Consider the following 24944-nt stretch of genomic DNA (forward strand, 5'->3'; position numbering starts at 1 on the left):
GCCTACTCAACTAAGGCCTCTCAAAAAGAAAGCAACAAAGCACCTCTCCCGCATATGTAGAGGAGGAAGATAGGAGTGCGACAGGCACAAAAGGACTGTCTTCCTACACTTGCCACGTTTGCCATTTTTCTGCGTTAGGCCAGAGGTTTCTGGTCAACCACTGGAGAGAGAGAGCAAAGCCAAACCAAGATGTCTTTCAAGAGAAAGACAGAAGCAAGAGTGTAGCTACAGGCTGAAGATATAGGCAGAAAATCTCAGCAGACCACTGATACCTCATGTGTTTCTCGTGCTTCACTGAATGTCTTTGCTTTTGAAGCCATAACAAGATAGGGACAGTTTCACTCTCCAGGGTCTTTTTGCCTTGTTTACTGTAGCCCACCCAAAGATACTAAAGAATACTAAAACTATCATCTAGATAATTTCCAGCAGTGTTTCAGCACAGCATATGCCTGTTATCCAGCGCCTCCACTTCTGCCCCTGCGGGCCAAAGCTTAGTTCCTGCTATAAATGTGATGACATTTTTAGGAAATTTTTAATAGATTCCACTAATCAAAATATCTGTTTTGGGTAAACAGGCCTGGTTACAGTGTCCATACCACTGATTAGCAGCTGCTGCTTACTGCTGCAAATTTCCAGCATTAGCTTTCCACTCTTACTCAATTAGTTTTCAATCTGTCAGGTGTAAGTTTTATATGACAATGATTTAATGGATGGTTCATGGCAGCAAGGGTCATGGAGTTTTAACACATTTATGTCAGGTAGCACATAAAAAGCTTAAAGAAACCTGGAAAAACGCGTATTACATAAAAATACACTTCCTACCCTAATGTCTATTTGCAGGGTATTCGCAGGAAATGCATTCATGAACATGCTCAGCAGGGCATGGTCACAAAAGTTCCGTTGTTCAAAAATTGTTCCAAACGAGGTTCTGAAGGAACCTTCTGGCAAGAGTCCCAAAAAGCGGAGACATGTGGCTTTGCAACCAAGTACTGAAGCTAATCCATACAGGCTACTTTAGATGGTGACTCTTTCTGCTAGTCCTGAATTCCACAGAACAATTACTGGTTATCACGGGTGTTTACTTCAGTCAGCCTTAAGTATTTTTATTAAGGATCTGAGTTATAAATTTCAACATTTTATGTCAGAATCATTCCCATTACCTTCTATCTGAGCAATGAGCAATTGTGACACTGAAACTGGCTTGATTTTAGTTGCATATACGACTGTTACACGTAAGTTCAGGATAATATACGCACGTGAACACACTGAGATGATAAGGTGACCTTGAGAGACTAGGGCTTTGTAAAACACTCAATGAGATTAAACAAAAATGAATGGGAAGTAACGTATTTGCAGGAAAACAGAAATCAGCTCAGATAACAAATGACACAAACAGGGAAACTTACTATTTCCCTGAGTAGCTTCCGATGTAACAAGTAGAAAATGTCACAATCCTTTATTTCTCCCGTGTCTCAGAGCTTTGAACTACAGGCTGGGGAGATCACACCCTAAGATGAACTGGTGCTTGCCATGGCTCAGCAGTCTTCAGCCCCAGATTTTCAGGGGGAAGGAAGAGAGAAAGCCACAGTTTCCCTCAGCACCAACCAGCGCCACCTGTTGATAGTGCAACAATAACAGGAAGGGACAGACCCACACCCTTTCACCTACTCTTTAGATACAGACAAACCTTCACATCTGAAGACTGCATCGGGCACCATTAAAGAAGAAACTAAAGAAGTGAGTTGAAAATATATTACTAAAAGACCTATTCAAACACAGGTTACAAAAGGTGTGAGATAAAACAATCTAAGATATAAAAGTATCTCGTAAGGCATTATACACTGCCACAGTGTAGTGGGACCTTGGTTTCTGTTACTAACAGTGCTAGAAACAGAGCCAAAGACTTGAAAGGACAGTCCTGCTCCCAACAACTCGCAACTTAAGCATCAAATACATAATAATACTGGAGTATCTTGTATATATGTGCATATCTCAAACTATAGTCTAAACATCTATGAAGTAAAAACATTAATGAATTTCCTGAAATTGGAGACTATACAAAATAATCTTCCAGTACTCCAGGTCCTACTTAACTATACAAGTTTTACAGTACAATCAGATCTTCAGCAATGCTTGATCTCTACCCAAAGGTGTTGCTTTCTGTGACGAAAGACAGAGTAGAATGTTACAGCTCCAAGCCAGCAATGGTTTGGACCTTGGTCTGTAGTCTGACATACTTGGCTTCTAATTTTCTTTGCATTAGGAGAGAAAATAAAGCAGCCACATTGCAGTGGACAATTGCATTTCATCGCTAGTTACGGACTGATTATGCGGCATGATTTTTAACGTATTAGAAGCACACTGGCCAAAGTACAATTTCCTAAATATTTAAAAGGCAAACTTTCTGATTTCTTTATATTGTACCTATATTGTACCTACAGTACTTGTAAGTAAAGTCTATTACATCCCCTCTCTCTCCTCACTGGATTTTAATTCTTCCCTTCAAGTAAGTTGTTCCACCACAGTCTTTTCACAGTTCTCGGTGGACTCTTTGGAGATCAGCAACGCTGGACAAAAGCTGCTCTTGGACTTGAAGCTGTACATTATACAGTGCTCAACTGAGAGCCACAGACCAGGAACCAGGAACGCAAATTGACTCTGTTAATCTTGATCTAAAGCTATCAATCTAGAGAATTCTGCTGGGAAAGGTAATGTTAATTGTAAAGACTCACTATAGCACAACCTTTTCTTTTCATTAAAAAACCAGGCTCTTACAGAAAATAAAATGTTTTCACAGATCAAGACACAGGTCTTTAAACCTCTCCTCCATGAAGGTGAATCTGAAAAGTACTAGCATGAGAAAACCTAACAACTGCCTTCCTCAAAACAGGCCTAACAACCCAGGCCTCAGCTTTGTCAGCCAGTTCGGCTCTATGCAACACTGTTAGTTTACACCACTGGAGAATTTGTACAATTTGTAGATTTTTCTTTGCATCCTGCATGAAAGGATTTTTTTTTTTTCGAACAAATATTATTTTATGAGATATGAAGTGCATTAAAGTAGTTGTGTTTTAAGGCTTCACCTACCTATCAACAATTCTTTTATTAATAACCATCTGAAAAAAGCAGTACCTCCCCCCCGCTTTGGTGTCCTTCATTTGATGGAAATTACTGAACGTGTATTACGTGCATGGCAGGAAAAGCTTCTGAAGATTGTTTTACGTACGCAATTATCACAGAGCATATACTGGCAGCAGAGAGAAATACACTCTTTGAAAGCAATCTACAATAGGACATTTTTTTCTTTAAAACTATATATAGCAGCATGATACAGTTCCCATGAAAGCAATGGCAGGCAATGTGGTATGAAATAAGCATGAGTCTCAATGCACACTGCTAGATATATGCTCTTCACAGTGTATGTTTTATGCATGACTGGAATACGCTACTTTCTTGACAGCATACTACGGTACAAGCAGAAGGAATAACAGATGAGACAGAACTACACTTTAAAATTGAGCTCTTCGCTAACTAGAGAAGCTCCATTACCGTATCACTTTTTCCCTTTCGTTAGAGAGGGAAAATAAAGTGTTATGAAATGTGAAAAAAACCTCAACCAACCAACCAAATGAATAAAAGAGGACAAAGGGGAAAAAAAAAAAAAAAAAAAAGATGTAAGGATAAGCACAGTTATAAAAACTTCAAACCTCATTTCGAGCATTTCAGTATTCCTAGCTAGTGTGGTAAAGCTAATTACATTAGCTTAGCCACTCAATTTTGTAAAGACACTGTCATCTGACATTAAAAACTCAGTATTTCTTGCCATACCAACGTGACAATGGCCTCTAAGATTCATAAATACTGAAGAGCATTTTTTGCATAATTACCTTGTGAAGTCAGTCATCTCCATCATAATCACACACATCCTCTTGGCCAAAACAATGATGTCATTGCTGGTATCGTCCCATATTTCAATCTCTGCATCAAGCTTACTCTTGACTTTTTTGAAGTCAGCCACTTGTTCAGCTATCTTTTCCTTTTCGGCCTCTGGCAGCTGAGTCATCTTTGCCTGAAACATAAAATAATTTGCTCTGCAAAACATTTGTCTGTGTCAGTTTTTTTGTTTAAAGCAAAATCACTGGGTATTATTAAACGTATACTTTATATATTCACTACAGATATACTATACATACTCACTAGGTCCCGACTCAGCTGTTCCAGCCTAAGCACCTTCGAATTTCAAAATCTGTACGCTATTATCACGGGTTGGGCCAAACAGATTATCCCATGGACTAGGACAGCACTGTCCATGAAACTATTACTATTAATGCGGTAAGAGAAACAATGATAAATTTTCCCAAACAGCCCTTACGAACCATGACTGATAGATTTATCCTTTTTTTGAGAGATTAGTTAGCCGAGGTAATGAGACATATGTTCAGGCAGCAAAATGCAATATTCTTTCAGGCAGAAAAGATTAAAGAAACAGGTTTAGCTGTCCTAAAATTTTCAGGTGTGCTTGCCCTCTCTCTCTGAGGGCCCACCCCCTCATCGTTAGAATGGGGATACAGTTATTGGTTTAGACATACATCTTCTTTGGAAACAATAAAGAAATAGATTAACGCGTCTGAGATAACACGCTGTCAGATTACGACACAGGTATCTTGAACGACTATTAAAAAAATCCAATATTCAAATGCAGCCACAGTCAAATGGCGCTCAGGCAGGACACAGCCCCGTACTTGGCTGCAAGTCTAGATTGGACATTTTGTAAACATTCCAGAAGCTAAAACTGTTTCAAACAAAGGTTTAGTAGGGCCGGGAATGCTATGTGAGTGTGGAAATTCCGACTACGGAATCAGAACGTTCAATCTACACTGAACGCACATATTCCTCCTATATTTAAGCATTAATTTATTTTTAAAAGTATTTTATTTCTATCAATAATGAAACTTCTAAAAATGCAGCATGGTGAGAATGGTAATTTTTTTACTTTAACTGTTGCTCTTCATGAGCAAGGTTATCAGTTACCGGTCTGCTCCAGAGAAGGGTTAGAGAAATCTTCCGCCTCAGAGACAGGGCAGGAACTAGACTGTGACTTAAGACTCCATGTCTTAAGGAAGGAAGCCATTCCTGGTTCCTTCCAGGGAAAAAAAAGACATACTGGAAATCAGCTACACTATTCTGTGTGGATACATTACGTGCCACTAAGCTGAGGCCAAATACTTTCAGCCTGTGGGTCTTGATGGCTCTGTCAGAGTGTTTTTTGTCTACCACTTAGGCTGTGTCAAAACGTCCATCTCTTACATGGTAGCTCATCAGGAACTCACAGTCACCTTTTCTAAAACAGCAACTATTACCACACTGTAATAATACTGCAATTAAACAACACACATTTTTCATTTTATTCTCATTTGTAGCTGAAAGTTAAGGCACTGACTTCATTCTTACAATGAGGTTAACAGGTAACTGATCTAATACATAATGCGCATGTTTTTCAAGCCATGCCATTTATGAGATTTCATTTACGCTCGAATTACTCTGTCACAAGGTTAATTTTCCCAGTTATATGAACTATTGGAAATGAAAAGACTCAGAAAGTATAACTAACTACGTTATCACTGCGGTCGCTGTATCAGAAAGTGCAACTGAGTATTTAAAGCGATATTTTTCCAGTTTTGTTAAAAAACAAAACAAAAAAAAGATTTAAAACAGACCAGATATTTAACCAGAAAAATACTGTGATGATCAGACTCTAACAAGTAAGCAATACTTATTGTCCTAATGGCTGTAGGGTGAGCTTGCTGAAAGACGGACATGAAACAGGCAAAATTAAGAGTTGTGGCACGGAGTCCAAAGAAAAGCAGCAGCCCTGTTTATAATCAAGCATGCATTTGCTTATTGCTGAATGTTGTGGTATTCCCCAGCCCACAGTTTCAATATTGCTTTGAGTACAGAACATGGACCTAGACTCTGGAAACCAAAAGAAAGATGGCATTTTAATGAAGGACCTGTGAAATACAATATCCTGCTACATGACAACATTAATGACTTTCCGGTGGAATGAAACACGCTATCCACTGTCACAAAGGAGCAAAGGAAACTGCAATGCTGACCTCAATTTTTAATTTTCTCTTTTCCAATTTCTCATCACTCATACTGCTTTAATAAACAAGTGCAGCAGCAAAATAACTGCACAGCCTTTCAAGTGCAGATATTACTTTGCATCAAGGTAGACACATAAGGTAAACAGGAAACAAAGGTCTCATTTTCCTGTTATTTCAGTCCATTACAATTTTCAGTCCATTCGGTATCACAGAGGCACGCACTTTAAGAGGAGCACAAACTGTTCGTGTAGCGACAACGCTAGACGACCCAAGGAGTCACCAGCTTGGGAAGATTTTGACTCTTCTCCCATTGGCATATTACTCACCAGTGAAATCCCAATCCAAGGATCTGGTCATGTGCCTACACTTTACAAAGAATTGGGACTTTCATAAAAACTTACGATTATTCTCGCCAACTATCAGACTGTCATGCGTTTGTCCATACCTGATCCCCTAAAACAACTGCCTGGCTGGACCCACAACACCAAACTTCTTACAGCTTACAGGGAGGAAAGAAGAAAACAGAAACTGCAGAAAGAAGCACAACACGTCCACATAAATGTTTACGTTACACAAAACTCCTCCTGTCCGAGACACAGAGGTGAGCCAGATACCATTCTCAACTGCAGGAACCCCCCCCCCCTTCTGTTATTTAACACTTCCAGCATTGTGTGTTGCAACGCCTCATGCTACCATAACTAGAGGAGAGGGGAGAACTCTGTTTTTCTACAGCTTTGTAGGTTACGAAGAAAACGACCAAACCCCACTTTCTTGTTAGGCCAAATGATAAACTTCTGAACGCTCTTATGAACATGAATACAAAAATAACATGTGCCTCAAGTTTTGTGGTTAGAAGATAACGGCACAGATCCAGAGACCAGACCCATGCCCTGCTTTGCCTAGTTCAGAGCTAAGCTTTTCATTCCTCAACATGCTCAGCAGCCACATGAAGCCGTCTTGCCTATATTCTACCTCTCTGGCTACAGGGTCAGCTGGACTGGGACGTCGGTGAACGTTTGGGGGAAGTGAACGAGATCTCTCCAAATCACTTAAAATATAGTAACATATTTCAATTAAACTATTTTAGAACAGTTCCAGTTGTGACCTACACTCTTTACTTCTTCCACAAATTTTGTGGATTGCTGTCATAAAACATACGCACCTCACATGAGTCTATTTTATCAAGAAGGTAAGCCTAAGATAGGCACTATCTAAGACTATTACACAGGTGTTTTGAATGCCAAAACATAAGTAACATTTCCTGAATACAGCACAAAGTCAAAAGCGATTCTGTTCAATTGAATAAAATGCGTCCGCTGTTTTTTAAAAACACGTCCTACTTTTTATTCTGAGTGAATAATCACACAGTTTCTAATAAAGAGGCGAAACAGAGAATGCTGGCTTTTCAACAATCCACGGCAAACAGAGCACACAGGATGTTCCCTAGAGATGAATTGTGTGGGTTCAATATATTGACAGATAGGAGAAGCTGAACTACCTTTGCCAAGTTTACTAACTGCCGTCACCAGCTGTCTTCTCCCGATTTTAAGGACTGTAACATCTTTTGAAGTCCACCATTCTTTGAACAAGTTCAAAGAGTGTCTCACTGGTGCTATGATATGTCTGTTCCTGTATATTTTCAGATACAATATAAATGAATAAAGAGGAAAAGCTACTGAGAGATAATGTCGAAAGAACCAACCGTTCAATGCACTTTTTGCATCAACCTTCACTACAAAGGTCGACTTGGATGAGGCAATTGCGTCAAATTCATCTAATTTCTCTCTGTACCCGCGTAACAGGCTTGTAGATGAATAAGCAACACATGTCATGTATCTTGGCTTCACTAGGGTTTGGTCACTGTTTCTCTGTCGTTCTCATGAACAACTGAGTGAAATATCATCTAGATGTCATCTCCACTGGGTGCTTGTGACAACGGTTAGAAAACACAGTGTCAAGCTGGAGGGACAGATCATGGAAAACTGTAAAGGGGCCTGCCCTGACTTGGGCAGAATTCACTATCTTCAGTATTGGCAAGGATGACAGAACGAAGAGTACGCGCCTCTCTGCAGGTGCAGGTGACACGTAAGAGGCCTGGTTCGCAACTCAGAATGCTCTTTAGAAACTCGAGAATGGAGCTAAAAAAACAACTGCATCTAACTCAGCTGCGACAAGTGCAATGTTTTACACTTAAGAACAATCACCAATACACACACACAACTGGGACACAACTGGCTATCAGCAGTTCTGCAGATAGCTGATCCTAACACACTCCTGGAACAAAGGCAAACCTCATACTGAAATATCTAAGCAGCAGAAAAGAGCACGAACCTTACGCTCTGGGGCCTGTCGGTGAAATCCCACTCAGTGTAATGGATTGAGCAATATGAATTATCTGATACAAAATTAAAGAAAGCATCAACCAGACGAAGAGCATCCAGAGGAGAGAAAAAACAGAGGAAGACGACGTACAGAAAGCACAGTCTTTGAAGAGAAATGGAGGATACGGGAGTTGCTTAATCTGAAGTACAAGAAGACAGAGAGGACACACAATAAGAGCCTGTAAGTACAAACAAACCTGATACAAACAGAAAGGAAACATATGATCCTCTGTGTCCGCTGTGGAGAAGACCACTATTAACACGCTTAATTGCAGCAAATGAGGCAAGTCTCACTAGACAGGAAGAAAAAGCTTTCCATTAGCCGATTACTGGAATTGATTGTTTAAAGAGATACAGCAATGGAATTGCTCTCATAGATGAAAGTGTCGGGAAGAAGCATATTTATTCTACCTTGAGACAAATGGCTGAATTAGCCTATTCTTTCCAGGCCTAGTTTTTATTAATATATAGTATTATACTGCCGAAATCCTGAGTCTTCTACTAACTTCATCTCGTCTCTTTATTGAAATATGTGGTAACTTATGAGTCAGCAAGGGAATGAAATGGTTTTGACAGATCATGATTCTTGATAGGGACTATTTTGCTATGTACTAAGTGTCCAAACTGCCTTTAGCAGAACCTATGCAAAATTTCACAAGTTACTGGCATTACGCTTGCATTCTTGGCATTGGGGTTTCGAGCTTCTGTGTTTCTTTGGTAAAAATTAAGCATATAAAATATTTACATCTTTTTTATTATCAAAATAGCAAAACACTTTCTGTTAACTCATGCTCTCTTTTAAAATAACAGAGGAATGTAGATGTTCAGAAACAAATGTTGTCAATAAATCTTTGTTACTAAGAACAGCTGAATCATTTGATGACAAATTCATTTCTCTTCCAAGTACTGTTTTATGCTGTCAAAATGTTATGCAAGTACTCTTAGGTCTTCCTAGTTTTTGCTTTTATTTCCACTGTCTCACCTGGCAGTGTTTGGCAAGTCTTTTATGGTCATCTTTTCAAAGCTGAGGTTTTTTTAGACTTACATATTAATAATCACTGCATAAAAGTAAAATAATTCAGTTTGGACTTTCTAATTCCCAATATAACACACACCGAGTCAACTTTTCATCAGCACTGAATTGTTGCACAAACATAATACACAACAAATCTGTATAAAAGCAATCTTACTCTCAGATATTTTTGTCTATATATTCATGACACAGTCTGCAGACCTCTGAGAAAGAAATGTGGGTGGGTGCGTGGTTGCCTGAAAGCATTTTTGCTCATCATCTGAAAGAGGACTATGTATCAGCTGAAACATTTCTCCCAGTTCTTCAACAGGAACACGTAACTTTTAGTAGCAACTTTAAAATCAAACTAAGCTGTTATCTTCACTAATTTACTAACTTCACACACTTAACATAAGTTCTCTCCTTTTCTCAAAATGCTCATTGATTTCTGGTCTGAAAATTAACTGGACAGCAATTTATTTGATCTCCTCTCCAACACGAAATCCTAGAATGGGAAAGCCACAAAACTACCACAGTGAAATAGCATTGATCGTGACATCACACGTTTCTTCAAGCAACATTACTGTGTGATAAACTTTCAAAGTAATTAAACAAATTAGTCACAACCATCAGAGGAAGAACACCTCGTGCCCTGTAGAGCCGACTTTCAGCTGAGCTGGCCTGCATTATTCCTTAGTTCCATAAGCAGTACCGGTTTATATTAGCTGCGGATTTAGACCTAAGGCTCTTCTTCAGGGACACAAAATTGCCCTACAAATAATTATTCTTATTTCCATCTAGTTTCATTGCTGAGACAGCTCACAGCACATTGCCCAAGTTAACCTGCATCCCACAGTGTGGAAAGGTGCCACGAGCACTATCATATTCATCTTAGAAATACGAATTATCTGAGGGAAAGACCAATGAAGTAACATGTCCAAGTTTACCTACGTAGCTGCAAAAGTAGAACTATAAATAAGAGGTCAAATATCAGTCCTATCTCCTCACCACTAACTCTCTCTCGATACGTTGATTCTGAAGAAGTTACAGTTAATAATATGAATATGAATTCTCCCCACCTAAAAAAATGAGATTTGCTAGTTAAGACGAAGCATTTTTTAATGTGTGGCATATGCACATCACAATCGATTTCAGATGCCTTATATGTCGCAAGTAAGAAGAAAGAAAAAAGGCTCTTCTAAAGGCACCTGCTCCCTACTGGAGCATGGAAGAATTTTACATAGGAGAAAATGTGACTCTCAACAAGGCAAGTGGAATCGAGAGTGCTGTTGTGCAGAACGAATATTGAGACTGAGACATACGAATAAAATTGAATTACTACAGTGGAAACGTCTTGGAGAAAGAACTCTAGGAGGAAGAAAAACTGCTGTGCAATCTTACCATACCGCTTCTGGAACAGAGTCATTCTTGGTGTTACGGCTGCGCACAGAAACCGTACACACAACAGCACAGGCCTCTGCTGTAGAACACGCAACAAAGACAATCCCTGTATAAACCTTACAATGTATCTTCCCTATACAGAGTCTTCATATGGGTAAATAGATTCTAGGCAAGTATCTTCAGAGGTAAGCATCAAAAACTAGTTTACACAAAGAGGCCTTTAATCATTGCTCATGTTTGTAGCAGCAGCAAATAGATTTGTTTAAACATTTGTATAAAAAAAATGTGAAGGTTAACTATCAGCATGTGATTAAGGCTGAGAGGGTATGTATCTATTCTAGTCAAAGCTGTAATTTTCTATTACAGTTTTAGGTAATGTGCCACTTATGGCCCTGGTACCACAACCTGAAATCTAGAAAAACTGTTCCCTAGTAAAGATACAGAATCAGGCTTTAAAGAATGACTATTTACTTCCTGAAAAAGGAGTGTCTACAGTAATTCTATCTGATTTTGGAAGAGAAGAAAAAAGAAAGTGCTAGGTGCTGTAATACTGTTTTTTCAGACCCGGGAACCATGGTTTATGTATAAACAACTGTCCTTTCCCTCCCTCCCCCCTCCAAACTCAGTGGCAAAGCAGACTACATACTGTGTGGGTAGCACAATGAAAAGCGTATTCCACAGATCTCTCTCCCACAGTAATAGCCTCTAATGCCTCTGACTCCTGACAGCCAGCTCCCTGCCTACAATAGTCCTCAGTCTTCACGCTTTCGGCAGACTTCTGGAAGTATGGGTCATTTATGGCTTTCTTTTCAAAGAATATTCCCCCTTAAAGACGCACCCTGGGCTATCTGAGAGGTGGAAGAACATGTGTAAGAAGGTGATCTTCTAAACCTTTAGTGTATCTTCTGTTACTACTTTAGCATAATAAACATCTACCGACTACTCTCTTTTTCTACTGAAAGCGCATTCACTACGGGATACTTATGCATCTGTCTCTAAGCACACCACCCGTATCTGTGCCGAACAAATTCATAGCATCTGATGTGCGTAACGTTTTGAGGGGAAACCTTGTCTTTCTCAGCTCCAACAGAAATTTTAGTCTGTAATGTGAGAAAAAGATGCTAACAATTACAAGGAATAATTTACACTGAAAAGGGTAGCTGATAACGTTTTAAACGCCCATTATGTTATTTGAGTAGCAAGACTGTGCAAGGCAATCTTTCACATAGTTTGATTTCACACAATATATTTTAAGAATGGATAATTAACATGTAATTGACCCTGACAGAATTAACACTCCCCTCCACACACACACACACACACACACACAAAATATTTAGCCACAGGATAGTCTGCAAGGCCTTTAGACTAATGATGAAAAGTTCCAATCACAAAATATAATTTTTAATTTGTGGAACTCCATCTCTAATGCTATGCACAACTTTATGAAAGTAGATGAGTGTCTTTCATTTGTTTCGCAGAGAAACAAAAAGTACTATCCTAGGCATACTGAAAGCACTGGCCCTTAATTTCCCCCGCATCATGAGAACACTTCTCTCTTTTGCCCAGTTCTGTCAATGGACCCTTACCAGGTACAATTATTCTTGTGGAATTTTTCTTAAAAAGAGAGAGCACATTGAATAACAAATCTATTCTTTTGGAGAACACCAGCAACTTTCCTTAGTGTATACACACACACATTTAAATGTAAACTGACAGTAGTTTTGAAAAGATCAATCAGGCACTATTCTAATACCAGTTTCCTTTCTTTTTACTTATTTTTTTCAGAATTTATTTCAAATTTTTACGACATAATGCAAAACAGGTCAAGAGCTTTTGTTTTGGTTAGCATTTTCTCATTAGTATTTGGGGTCTTAATAAAAAATAAAATACTTGTGTTCTTGAAAACAATGTAAAAAAAAATGCCATTTTTCTTGACATTCTTTTTTTATTGAAAGTTTTGGCTTTTTCCAACTAGTTCTATTTTTTGTAATTTCTATTATGGGAATAGTACTAGAATCGATCAAGTATGAGAGATCTGCTCTTGCCCTAGGCATTTTGCAAACAAATAATGAAGTTGACATTTCTGGCCCCGTGGAGCTCTCCACTTCAGAAAGCTGCTACCAGAGTATGGTTTTGCTGAAACGTTTTCTAAAATTAAAACGTAATAAGAAAAATGTTTGCTAAATAGGTCAATTTCACACTAAGAAACCTTCTGCTATCTCAAAAACGTTTACAGGCTCTCAAGAATCGTCTGAATATAAACAGCAGCCAATAATGTAGACTTCAGGTTAAATGATGATAAAGCAGTAAAACCAGATTCAAAACTTCCAGAAATATTTTATCAAATTTTGAAATGCTGCCTTAAGTTTTTCATATCCCCTCACAAATTCACTAATCAAGCAATGAACGACATAGCAAGTTCACACAGGAACTCACAGCAGGGAAAGTCTGCACCTCACACAGCGCAGTGGCTAAGATCCCAGACGACTCCCTCCCTGTTCCGTACATGTGGACGGTCTCACATGCAGAGGTTATTTTCGGGTATTGTGCATTGCAGATTCATAAATCAAAAATCCCAATTAACCTAACATCTCCTAGACCAAGGCAAATTTATGAAAATTTAACCTGTGAGAAGTCTGTTCAGGTCTGTATGCGCAAGATTTCTTCTGCCCAATTTAAATCTTCACTCAATGTTTACAACTTAATCACAATTTTTTCTCTTTTAGGTCATACATATGTCCGTTTCATGCCCTGTGCACATTTTCAGAAATCTATTAAGGGTGGAACAGAATTTAACGTTTCAGTGCCTGACTTTAAGTGGCTTCACAGAAACACTAATACTACAGCATTTTCCCCTCATCAAATTGCTTTTTAATTAAATTGGTGTTATACATACCCTGTCCGTTTTCCCTTCAGTTTGAATACTTGTACGACTACGTGCATCATGGTCTTCTTCGAGGTCAGATACTTCTTCTAGCTCCTCAGGTGTCTAGGAAAAAACACGCCAAAATATGTTATTCTCTTTTGTAACTTGGTCTAAGATACCATTTGACCAAAAAAAACCCCAAACCAACCAACACCAACAACAACAACAAAAAAAACCCCAGTCCTTTCCTCCCGTGTTCGTATTAGACATCGTACGTCTGTGTAGATTTGCCCCACCAAGACCTAAGACCCTGCCAGTGGGAGCAAGAGGCTTCAGAATCCTACTGAATTTCGGTGCTACACTAACATCAAAGAGTGTTCCAAGTTAGCTATGTGCACTGGGAGGAAAAGTACGCCTTTTCCTCAGTTTTGAATGAGTCACTTCTCAATTCTATTAAACAGCACAAGCTCCTGCATTACGCGAGAAAAATAAGTAAGGGGTTCTAATTTGGTATTTGCATACAACGCATTATTTCTTATGCCGCTGCCCCTTCCTTCCGGTCTCCTCAACTACCTTTTAAGCATCCCCAGCTTGCTACATGAAAATGTTTATGCCTCCAGTCACCTGCTTCTCCTGCCTTTGAAACTCACACCCTTACTCTACTCTTTCTAGGAACTGAACCCTGCTTTCTAAACAAACATGAATTCTTACGTACACTAGCGTTATGATATCTGAATACTGTTTGCTACTGTTGTGCTGTTTTGGTAGGGCTGTCAAGTTTCTGACTATAGGTGGATAGTAAGAAGCATTTCTCGTCCACTAATCTTACCCAGTCTTCCCAACAGACGAAAGTTAATTCTAACAGAACTAGGTAGATAAATCTACAATTTTGCCGTGCATAAGCCCTTTACAATCCTTAAACTATTACTCTTTAAACAGTTATTATACATGTAACAGAAGAACGGAGATTCCCTTTTTTCCTTCCCCTCTTAATATGCTCTCCAATTTCTCCTCCTATCCACCGATTCTGGGTTTTTTTCACAATTGTGAGACACTCCAAACACGTGATTCCGGCTTATCTCTGTTTTCGCTTGTACGTACTACGTGTATTGCACTGTGCTCAGAGCTAAAAGAATCTCTTTCGGAAAAATTCTTGGGGAGTACTAATTTCTTCAATCGGGTACAAGCAACTCAGGTCAGAAGGTGTCATTTTCCTAATGGCAGCTGTCATTTTCTATGTGATTCAGGTCTTCATGTTTATTTCCTCCTTCCCATTTCCCAACATACTACTTAAAAGAAATTGTCTATGTGCAGTCTGAATTTTACCATAAATAACTTAGAAAGCAAAGCATGATGAACGTGGCTATGTAAAGGAAACTAACAAAACCCGGTACACAACTAAGCACAGCAAACTTCTGGGATAATGAACTACTTAAAAATTAAGTGTTGGCGCTGCACCTACAATAGGGCACTCCGAAAACCTGTCCAGACTCGATAATGATAACTAACTAGTGACAGAGCTACTGTTTGAAGACCTACTCCTTGACCGACCTCTACAGTTCCAATCAGAAGGAAAAAATGGCATTCTTAGTATCCCCAAGAGCCTGAGGTCTGAGAGACACATGAGAAGAAAAGCGCAATCAGAGAACCCTACCAAAACACATAGAGAAAAACGGAACGGTCATTACTTTTACCAAATTTTATCAAATGTCATTTTTTAAATCCCAAATTGCTACACATTCTCACCTTTTCATTTTTATTGACAGGCTATGTAAGCAAGATTTGTTGAGAGAGATGCTGCAAAATTCTGTTATTGTCTTTTTGGATCCATAGCATATCAACGGCACCACCTTACACTAAGCAAATCCACCTGTATGCATTCTTATCGCTTGGGAAAGCGCCCCTGTGGCCAGCAGACGGTATACAAACCACTAGAGTTCAACACCCACCTTGAAACCAGGTTTAAACAGTGCTCCATTACTTCAAAAGCACAGGAGTAAATTTCACCCCCAAGCAAAATAACAATAATTTCTATGAAATAACATTTTAAGAAATAAAGAATCTGAAACTGGTGCTCAACCTGACATAAGTACGCTGGTGGCCTAGACCTCCAGAAGAGAATAAATCAGGTGATGAGGCAAAGATGAATGTAACACTATTCCAACCTGCGCGAGCTTTACTAGCAACGCAGAGAAAAGGAACGTTTTGTTTTCAGGCAAAAACTAACAGTGTCATAAAGTTTTTTTGCTTTAGGCTTAGAACTAGATGCAGCTAGGATTCCATTGTAGCCAAAAGCTGTTACCACGTAGAAGTTGCTTGAACACCTGCAGTACGGGAAGTAAGCCACATTTCATTGTGTGTAGATATCCGTGAAATTAAGAACGCTATCAAAAATTGATTTTAATTGTAACACTACAGACACACTTACTAGAGGGCCAATAACTGAAGGGGTATAAAAACTGAGTACCTTTAACTTCTGAAGATTACGCTGACTGAGGCCCTACGGCAGGTAGGCGTCATCCTAGATTCAATGAGATGTTTATAGCTCATAGTAACCGAATCAGTCTAGAAGAAATTACCCTCATTTTAAAGCTGCACGATACTCGGTTTCTTCTCCTCGTCAGTGAGTACCTGAGCTATATTAAATTCATCATGTTATTACATACACAAACATATTGTGATTCTTAGGTTTTTCTAAACAGCAGTTACATTTTTTTATCCAATGACTGCAAAGTTGGATTTATGGAGGCAGGGTACAACTCCTTTATGGGTGAACTTATACGTATACTTATAAATCACAAGTAAATACTTATAAACAAACATTCATACTTATAAATGTTTGAAAATCGCACATTTCCAATACAATTTTTTTCTGTAAAGTATGGAATAGATGGAATACCTGAGGCTGTGATGGGGCAGAAGGATTTTGCTGGTATAGTTCTGGGACGCTCACACTTTTCCTAAGTGAGCATTTAGGTCACCTCAGTAAGATCTTTATACCACCACTCCACAAAAAATGCCATACACTCTACAAAACGATTATTCCAGGAAGCTTTGAGAGAACGTTTAAAAATCATTATCTTCTGTAAAGTCAAACTACATAAATGTTACAAGCCTAAATGTAAAGACCTCACAGAGCAAAGAGGATAGGAAAATTACACTAGCATAAGACCTCTCTAAATGACAGTCCGAACTAGGTCCTCCATAGACTATGACGACACCCTACTTATCTGATGTGGTATTTCCGAAATTGCAAGATCTAGAACAGAGATCTTACAACTGCACTGGGATAGGGCTTCACGCTCCTTGTCTTTGATCTGTGTGCAGAACTTGGGGTCAGAGTGCCCAATAAGGCAGGCGGGTTCACCTCTGACCCCCTGTCCAGGAGCGCCGGCACCAATTAAATGACATTTTGGAAAACTGATTATTCACCTCGTGACTTACCAAATAAAAAATGGATTAGTTTAGGCGGTATAGGATTACAGTACTCGGATCAATGGATTTACGAATAATATAACTTTACTACCTCCAGTCAAACACTCAATACAAACATACAGTAACTCTATACAGTGGTATTTAGTGGAAGCTTCCAGGAAAAACAACAACAAGGCAAACAAGGTTCCAGAGTAAGTAAGATTATGAATGGTATCGACGCGTCTCTATTGAAAAAAAGAGAAGGGGGGGGGGAGATCGCCCTGATCAGGCCACGCTGGGCAGGCGTGCCCATCCCCGGGAACTAAGCCCATAAACGATCTAGCCACACCAGATGGTGTGCTGATCCCCCGTATATACCGTAAGCTGTATACGTGATGTGGCCACAGCGCATGGGCTGTGCCGATCCCCTGGAGCAATGCTCGTATTATTTGACTCATGGACCCTCGTGCAGCTGCATGAATTGGCATGTCCTGGTCCGGCGTCCCACCCCAGGAGGGAGCAGGCGGTAAGGGGGGGGGGGGGGGGCGTTGGGGGAGTGCCAGTTTCCTCCCACGACAGCTGTCCAGCAGCCTTCAGTAGGAAGTCGACGTTGCCACTCGATTAAGGCGAGGCTACGGCCTACAATGACTTCGCCCTTCTGAGCCCCGCCACCTCCTCTCTCCCCCCCTCTCTTTCTTCTGTCACCACGCCAAGTCCAACTGCCGACCGCCAACAGCCACCACATGCGGTGCCAGCAGCCACCTTTTATAGCTAAGGCCCAATTGCGGGCACAGTCATACCAAGCCTTGTTTCTGCCTCCTTTCTGGAAAGCTCCCTGTGACTGACAGCCAGGGACCCTAGCAACATGTGACGTCTCATCGCCAATGATTTTAAATGACCACTGGTGGGAATTCTGAGCAGGGCCGGGCAGTTGACCAATAAAGGTCAACTTCATAACGTTACATGGAAACTCCAACACTCCCGCTTGGCGCACAGATTATCAGAACATCAAATTATGATTTTTTTAATGCTTCTGGCCTTTTCAGGTTGGCCAAATTTCTTTTGTGGCTGGGACGAGCAAGTTCCTTGTACCATATCCAGTTGTCTAGCCAGAGGAGCTCACTCCCAAGTGAGTTCTTCACAAGTCAGTTCCTCCCAAGTGCAGATCTGCCAGGTTTGGACCTGCTAGTATTACAGAATTAACAAAAAAACCCATATTCATGTATTAAAGACTAAGGACACAAGCTTCAAGCAGACAGAAGCTCTAATCTGTCATATCTAAAATCACAAAGAACCACAATCATTTTCACAGACAAAGGCTCCGAAATTGGGAATCAATTTTACATAACAGAAAAAAACCCGGAAATAATTACTTGACTGTTTTATCCCCTTGGTATTTCTTTTATGTAGTTCAATGCATCATTTGTGATTTTTACATTGCTTTTTTATAGTTTTATATTTATTTATATTTTATGTTTATCAAGCAGATGTGTAAGTCACACACATAGATCTACTTACCTGAACGTTCCGTGTCTGAACACCTGGATATTCTATACTGTGAATACTGAACACAATGTGGCTCTGATGGTTTTGTAACTTCATTTTGATCTCTACAACAGGAAAAAATTATTGCTAGTCTAGTTATTGCGTGGACTAGTCTTTATTAGAGCATGGAATACCAGGGCTGACAATAGAGAACAGAGTGATACCACTAATGAGGAGAAGTTTTGTACAAGAAGAGCAGCAGAACTTGAGGACTGGAATTAGAGAAACAGAATGAAATTCAAAGTACTGTTTAAGGTGGAGTATTCAGGGCTATGATGAACTTCTGGTATAAGCGAGGGTCTCAGCAACTGCAGGTGACATAGGAGTAAGAAGGCTGGGGTGTACATAGCCAGCGACAGCATGAATGAGAGACACTAATGCCAAATTCACTGTTAAGATACACAAAATGAGGAATTTCCAGTAAATATAAGGAAGAATATCGAGGTAAAAAAAAGTCCTGTGTAAATTCTGGCCAGCTAGAAGCTAAAGAATGCACAGAGCGAGGCACAGCGGCAGAAAAGGTCAGAAATTAACTTAAACAGGAATTTACAAAAAAGGTCTCCAACAGTCAGAGGATCGAGATAATAGAACAGCCTCCAAGAGGGATAGTGGAGGAGGGTAGAAATCCATTTTAAGATGAAGCCTGAGCACTTGACAAAAAAGTTTAACGGTTGGCTGCAACAGCAGAGATTTGACACAACCTATCTGCTCCAGCCTCTCAGCCCACATTTCTAAGAGATACCTTAGTTTTGGTCATTTGTGAAAAATCTTTATTTAATCCATCAAAAATACATTCAAAAATGTTCTTATGCATTTAAGACTGTAATTACATCACTACTGCTGATGTTACACAAATAGTAACTGTGCATTATTTTTCCACGTTTCAGTATTTGCAATAAATTTGCATTCTCACTGCTTTTGCTACTGATGTATTTTGCTCAGGTTGAGCCTATGAACCATGTTAGATAGCCAAGTCTAGTTTAATCGACCAATTTTACACCTTAAGGGTACATAGCAGCGCCTTTAAGCTGTAACAGCACATGGGTGACTTTGGTGACTCCCAGCTACGAACCACCTTCACATTTTCATTTGTGAAATGAACAGCACTCTTTTGATGACACAACTCTTAATATGCTTTACTACTAGGATTTTAAAGGGAATAAATAATAAAATAAAGGTCTGGCTTGAATCTTTAGACCTCTGTTAGTCTTTCCAAAACGTGCAGGAATGTAGAAACGTGACCTTTGGCTCACTTGGGTTTTAATCCATGTTATTTGGAACTGACTTCTTTTTACAGAATTTTATTAATTTATATGTAAATCCTCCTCAAAAGTGATCGTCCAAAAACTTTACCTAGATTTTTCATTTTTAAAGGTCACATACACCCATGAAACCATTTCTCCTGTAAATAAAGTGTCTTCAGTTGTGAAAAAATAACGCACAGCCAAGACTTAAAATCACACGATATGCAATACAAACGGACAAAGAGGCATCGTGATGTGAAAGAAGGAAGGTAGCTCCTCATATCTGACTTGCAATTAAATGCTGACATTTAAACTGTCATTATATGCTCTTAACGCATCCTCTTTTCTTGGTTTCAGTATCCCCTAATTCACTCATTCTTTTTCCCAGATACTAAAATGCAGTGCAGACTTAAGACAGCTTACCGGAAGCTGAACTGATGTGTGATCTCTTTATTACCTCACTGCAAGCGCAGAGTATTTGCAGTATGTAAATACCACAGCAGCAAACGGAGATGCTTTGTATGCACTCTGGTGGGGTCGGAATTTAGTCTATTATGTATGTTCTTCACTCAGAACAGAATGGGTTTAAAGAGATTATTTGTTCTACTCTGGACACTTACTTGACTAATGCTTATATTTTGAAAACTTCATCATGTCAGGTAGCATGGTAATCTGTGCAACAAAATATGGTAAATGAGCCACAAACGCGGCCTCTGCAAATATGCTGCTGGTGCCTGATATTTTTATGTTTTATTCACAATGCCACGCTTATCCCACACTTAATTCTGCCAGATGACAGGCTGCTGGAGAAAGGGTTTTGAAACACCAAAGGGAAAACCAGAAAGTGCAAGCATTACTTATTTTTCCCGATCAATTTAATACCAATCTCATAAAATGCTGGAATCCATTCTAATTCACTAAAATCACTTTCCAAATCTTTGCTAAAGGTTACTTCGAAAAAACCAAAACACATGTTATTAAATGGCAAATTTAAATCCTATGTTCTTATATTGTCAATGTTATGATATCTCATTACTCTGCAAATTCTATCCCTGCTATTTATCATAAAAATGATCATACGTCTATTTCTGAAACATATTCTTGGCACTTCCTATAAAGTACCATCTTTTGCCTGCTGTATTATTTGGTATATTATGGATATTGCTATAAGGCTAAGAAATGATTAGTGAAATGAGGGACCAGAACTCTGCGTTTGATAGCAATGTTGTCACCAACCGCTGGCAAATAAAGCACTTCCGATACCAAAACATAATTAAAAAAAAAAAATCATGTTATATAATAGAGAAGTTGAGGTTTTAAAAATAATTTAATGCAGTGAACTCTTAAACAATGAGGCATAAACTGCATTCTTACTACTGGGTGCTAGGAGGGTTTTTTTGTTTGTTCATTTAACAATAAACCAGTTTATAGCATTCTGTTCCAGATGAAGATTAAAAAAAAGGTAACATTAATCGCCATTAGAAACAGTGAGACAGCCAGAAGATGAATAGTCTGACTCCATGTGACAATTTTCATGTTTTCAGTTCTCACTAAGAGTACATTAGAATAATGATCTTTTCAATGAATGGCCTGGGAGATAGGAAGGATGGGAGCAGAGGGGCATAACCAAAAAGTACAAAGCGAAATTTTGGAAAAGTGCTTTTTGAAAATCCCTCTCAAGTGAAAAACAGCAGCTGTAAAAGCTGAAGAGCTTCACACAGAGTTCTACCACCCATTTTCTATCCAAAATGACACCGCTTTTGCTCTGTTTTCATGTCTTTCTTCCTTGCAGTTTGGCTATACCTCTTGAAGCCCTGACAGTATTTTCCAGGTATACCACTGTCACATATTGCCTAGGAGGGTTTGAAAAGCGTTTTTCCTTCTGAAAATGCTTAGTTATGCTGTTGCACAAGTACTGAACATATTTTCTAATCTGAAAAGCTGGGTAAAACTCTGATCCCCTTCTCTGTTTACACAAATTCTACTTATTAAGCACATTACGTGTTTATGCATCTACAGGCACAATTTCAGTGACAGATATTCAGGGATAGCTACCTAATTAAATAGGATTAACACAAAGCCACACCTATATGGGCAGCACTGTGTCACGAAAGTCTCAGCTAATAATGGTACTGTGGTCCCAACGGTCAAAGGATACAAGGAAAATCAGGTTTGTAGCGGCTTTTATGAAATGAAACAGCAAGATCGGAAAAGAAGATAAGCTTTTAGGAGCGCAACGTTCTTCATCAGGTACCTGCGGACTCACTGGAGTGCCTGAAAGCTTGTCTACTCTTTCCAAACACTTGATGAAAAAATTGAAAATGTTCAAGGAAGCGCATGCTTTCTATGACAATTTTTTGCAGAATTTAAGACCACCAAGTAACAATGACAGAAAATAGAACCAAACATAGTTATTAATCACACACCTCTGTTATCGAAAGTCCCTGTCTTCACTCCTTTCATGAACGCAATGGCAAATGATACACAAGCCCACTCAAAATGGATCCTTTGCTTATGTTTATTACGTAAGAGACTTCACACCACATTCGATTAGAAGCGTCCAGTTTAAGCTCAGAAATTAAATAATTAACAAGAGAAGAATCGCATTTTTTAATATAAGCCATCTGTTGCTTTGCTTATCTTAGCTAAAATCTATTCCCTGTCTCCTCTGTTGGGCTGACTTACATTTGCTCCATCTAGTGGCAAGCTAATTTAGGTATCTGATTTACAACAGAAATATTTTTAAGCTCTTTGTAGACAGAGCTGAAAGGCCAATTCAGCAGTTGTTTTCATTTTTATCAGAAACATTTATAAAGGAAATTATGCGTGCCCTACCAATTACACAGTTGTGCTCGAGACAGAAAACTGTTTCTAAACCCTACTCCGAAGTTTGAAAACAATGAGATTATGGCTTGTTTTTCCTATTACACCCACTCATATTAAAAATGTGAAATTTCTTCATTATTGTAAGAAGTGGCTAACTCCAAAGGCAACAAAAGGTGTTTTCCATTCTGACTCTCAAAACTTTGTCATGACTCCCATTTTCAGAAAGACCAAAAGAACAATTTGGGAAACTACAGGCTGATCATCCTCATTTCAGACCCTGGGAAAATCATGGACTGAGTCCTCTTAGATCACATTTCTTGGCACGTGAAGGAGGAGGTGGTGGTGGTGGCGGTGATTAGGAACAGTCAGCATGGATTTACCAAGGGTAAACTACACCTGATCATCCTGGTCGTCTTCTATGATGCAAATGATTGAATATCTGGGTGAGGGGAGAGAAATGGGTGTCATTTAGCAAGCAGTCTCCCACAGTTCTTGTACCCAAGCTGGGACACTATAATCTGGATAGGTGAAGAACTAGATGGGTAAAAAGTGGTTGGAAAATTGGACTCAGAGGTAACGGTCAGTGGGTAAAACCCCACCTGGAGGCTGGTAACTAGTGGGGTACCACGGAGGTCTATCCTAAGACCAATGTGTTTAACATCTTTATCAGTGTCATGGAGGAGGTGATGGAATGCACGCTCATCAAGTTCACAGATGACATGAGATGGGGGAAAACCCATCTCACATGCTTGAGGGCAGGGCTGCCATCCAAGGGATCTACACAGGCTGGAGGAATGAGCAGACAGGAACCTTATGAAATTCAACGCAGACAAAAGCAAAGGCCTGCACCTAGCAGCCAATAAGACAAGCTGGGGGCAATAGGCCTAAGTTGGAACGAGAGAGGTTCCAGTTGGATATAAGGACAACTGTTTTTCCACAGCAAGGACGGCCAAGCAGTGAAACAGCATACCCAGAGAGGCTGTGCAGTCTCTGTTGTCGGAGATTTTCAAGGCACCACTTGATAAAGCCTCGAGCAACCTGGTCTGACCCCATAGCTCACCTTGCTCTGAGCAGGAGGTTGGACGAGAGGCCTCCTGAGGTCCCTTCCAACCCGAGTTATTCTATGATTATATGATTCTGCCTCGATATATCTTAGGAACACCTAAGCTCTTCTGTTCCATAAAAATTTCCTTGGGGCTAAATGCTTTCCCCGTCTTGTCAGAGTGTTAAATATTCCTTCATACATATTTTCTCAGTCGTAAGTTCCTCAGACCACTACAGGTACGCAGGTTTTGCACTTCACAGCAACCCTTGTAACGAAAATTTTGGAAACTCAATAAAAGAACACAGGGCCCCAGAGTAAAAAGTACAGGTAACATTTAATTTGCATACATAAAGAAAGAATTTAAAAAATCCTCCTCAGGTTTAACCCATGCTACTCTCGCTGAGTTTGTAGGAGGACTAAAAACTATATACACTAGTTTTGTCTACTCTCTGCACCGAGCAGAAAATAAAAGACCTGTATGAATCTGCAACTGAAAATGGGAAGAAGTACACTTTTATACAAATTAAATTATTAAGAAGTGCTGGAACAGCAGTCTCTACTTAGTCTGCAGTAAAGGCATTTATGATTTTTAAAAGGATCACCACCATATACACACACACACACACATATATATACAGACATACAATCACCACTATATATATTTATAGTCTCACAAGAAGCTACTTTGCTGTAGCCTGTACATTTTACTCATGTCCATGAGTTCTTTTATTGCGTTTTCAAAGTTTTTGATATGGGATTTCCTCTTCATGGTGAAGTGCATAATCTGCATAACTGTACTAGTCTGAGGAACCTAGGACTGAGAAAAGCCTCTTCTGAATGCAGACCCAATACTGGAGTGGGACTCCAGCAGACCTGTGCATCAATGAGGAGTCCCACAGAAGGGAGGAGAACCTCTGGAAGCAAAAGGGATGACTACAATAAAGATCATCTTAGCTAGATCCAGCCACAGGTTCCAGGTACTTTTGACAAGATCTGGTCAGTTTACACTACAGCCTTCGTTTCTCTCCTTGTTTGTCATGTTTCTTTCCTTTTTTGTGCCTTCTTTTTTTTTTTTTTTTTTTTTTAATCTTTAGTTTGCT

At 39.4% G+C, this 24944-nt stretch overlaps 1 protein-coding gene across 13 annotated transcripts in view; it reads right to left on the reverse strand.

Moving 5' to 3' along the window:
- Window positions 1–24944, reverse strand: part of CTNNA3 (catenin alpha 3) — a 571770-nt gene that overhangs the window by 65417 nt on the left and 481409 nt on the right. For all 13 annotated transcript variants that reach the window (XM_009676053.2, XM_009676026.2, XM_009676018.2 and 10 more), the window contains 2 exons: window positions 13801–13893; window positions 3888–4069 (listed from right to left, as the gene is read on the reverse strand). In XM_009676053.2, the coding sequence (XP_009674348.2) occupies window positions 3888–4069; window positions 13801–13893 (275 nt within the window). The remainder of the gene's footprint in view (window positions 1–3887; window positions 4070–13800; window positions 13894–24944) is intronic.

Source organism: Struthio camelus, chromosome 7 (assembly GCF_040807025.1).
Source record: "Struthio camelus isolate bStrCam1 chromosome 7, bStrCam1.hap1, whole genome shotgun sequence".
NCBI classification, from domain to species: domain Eukaryota; kingdom Metazoa; phylum Chordata; class Aves; order Struthioniformes; family Struthionidae; genus Struthio; species Struthio camelus.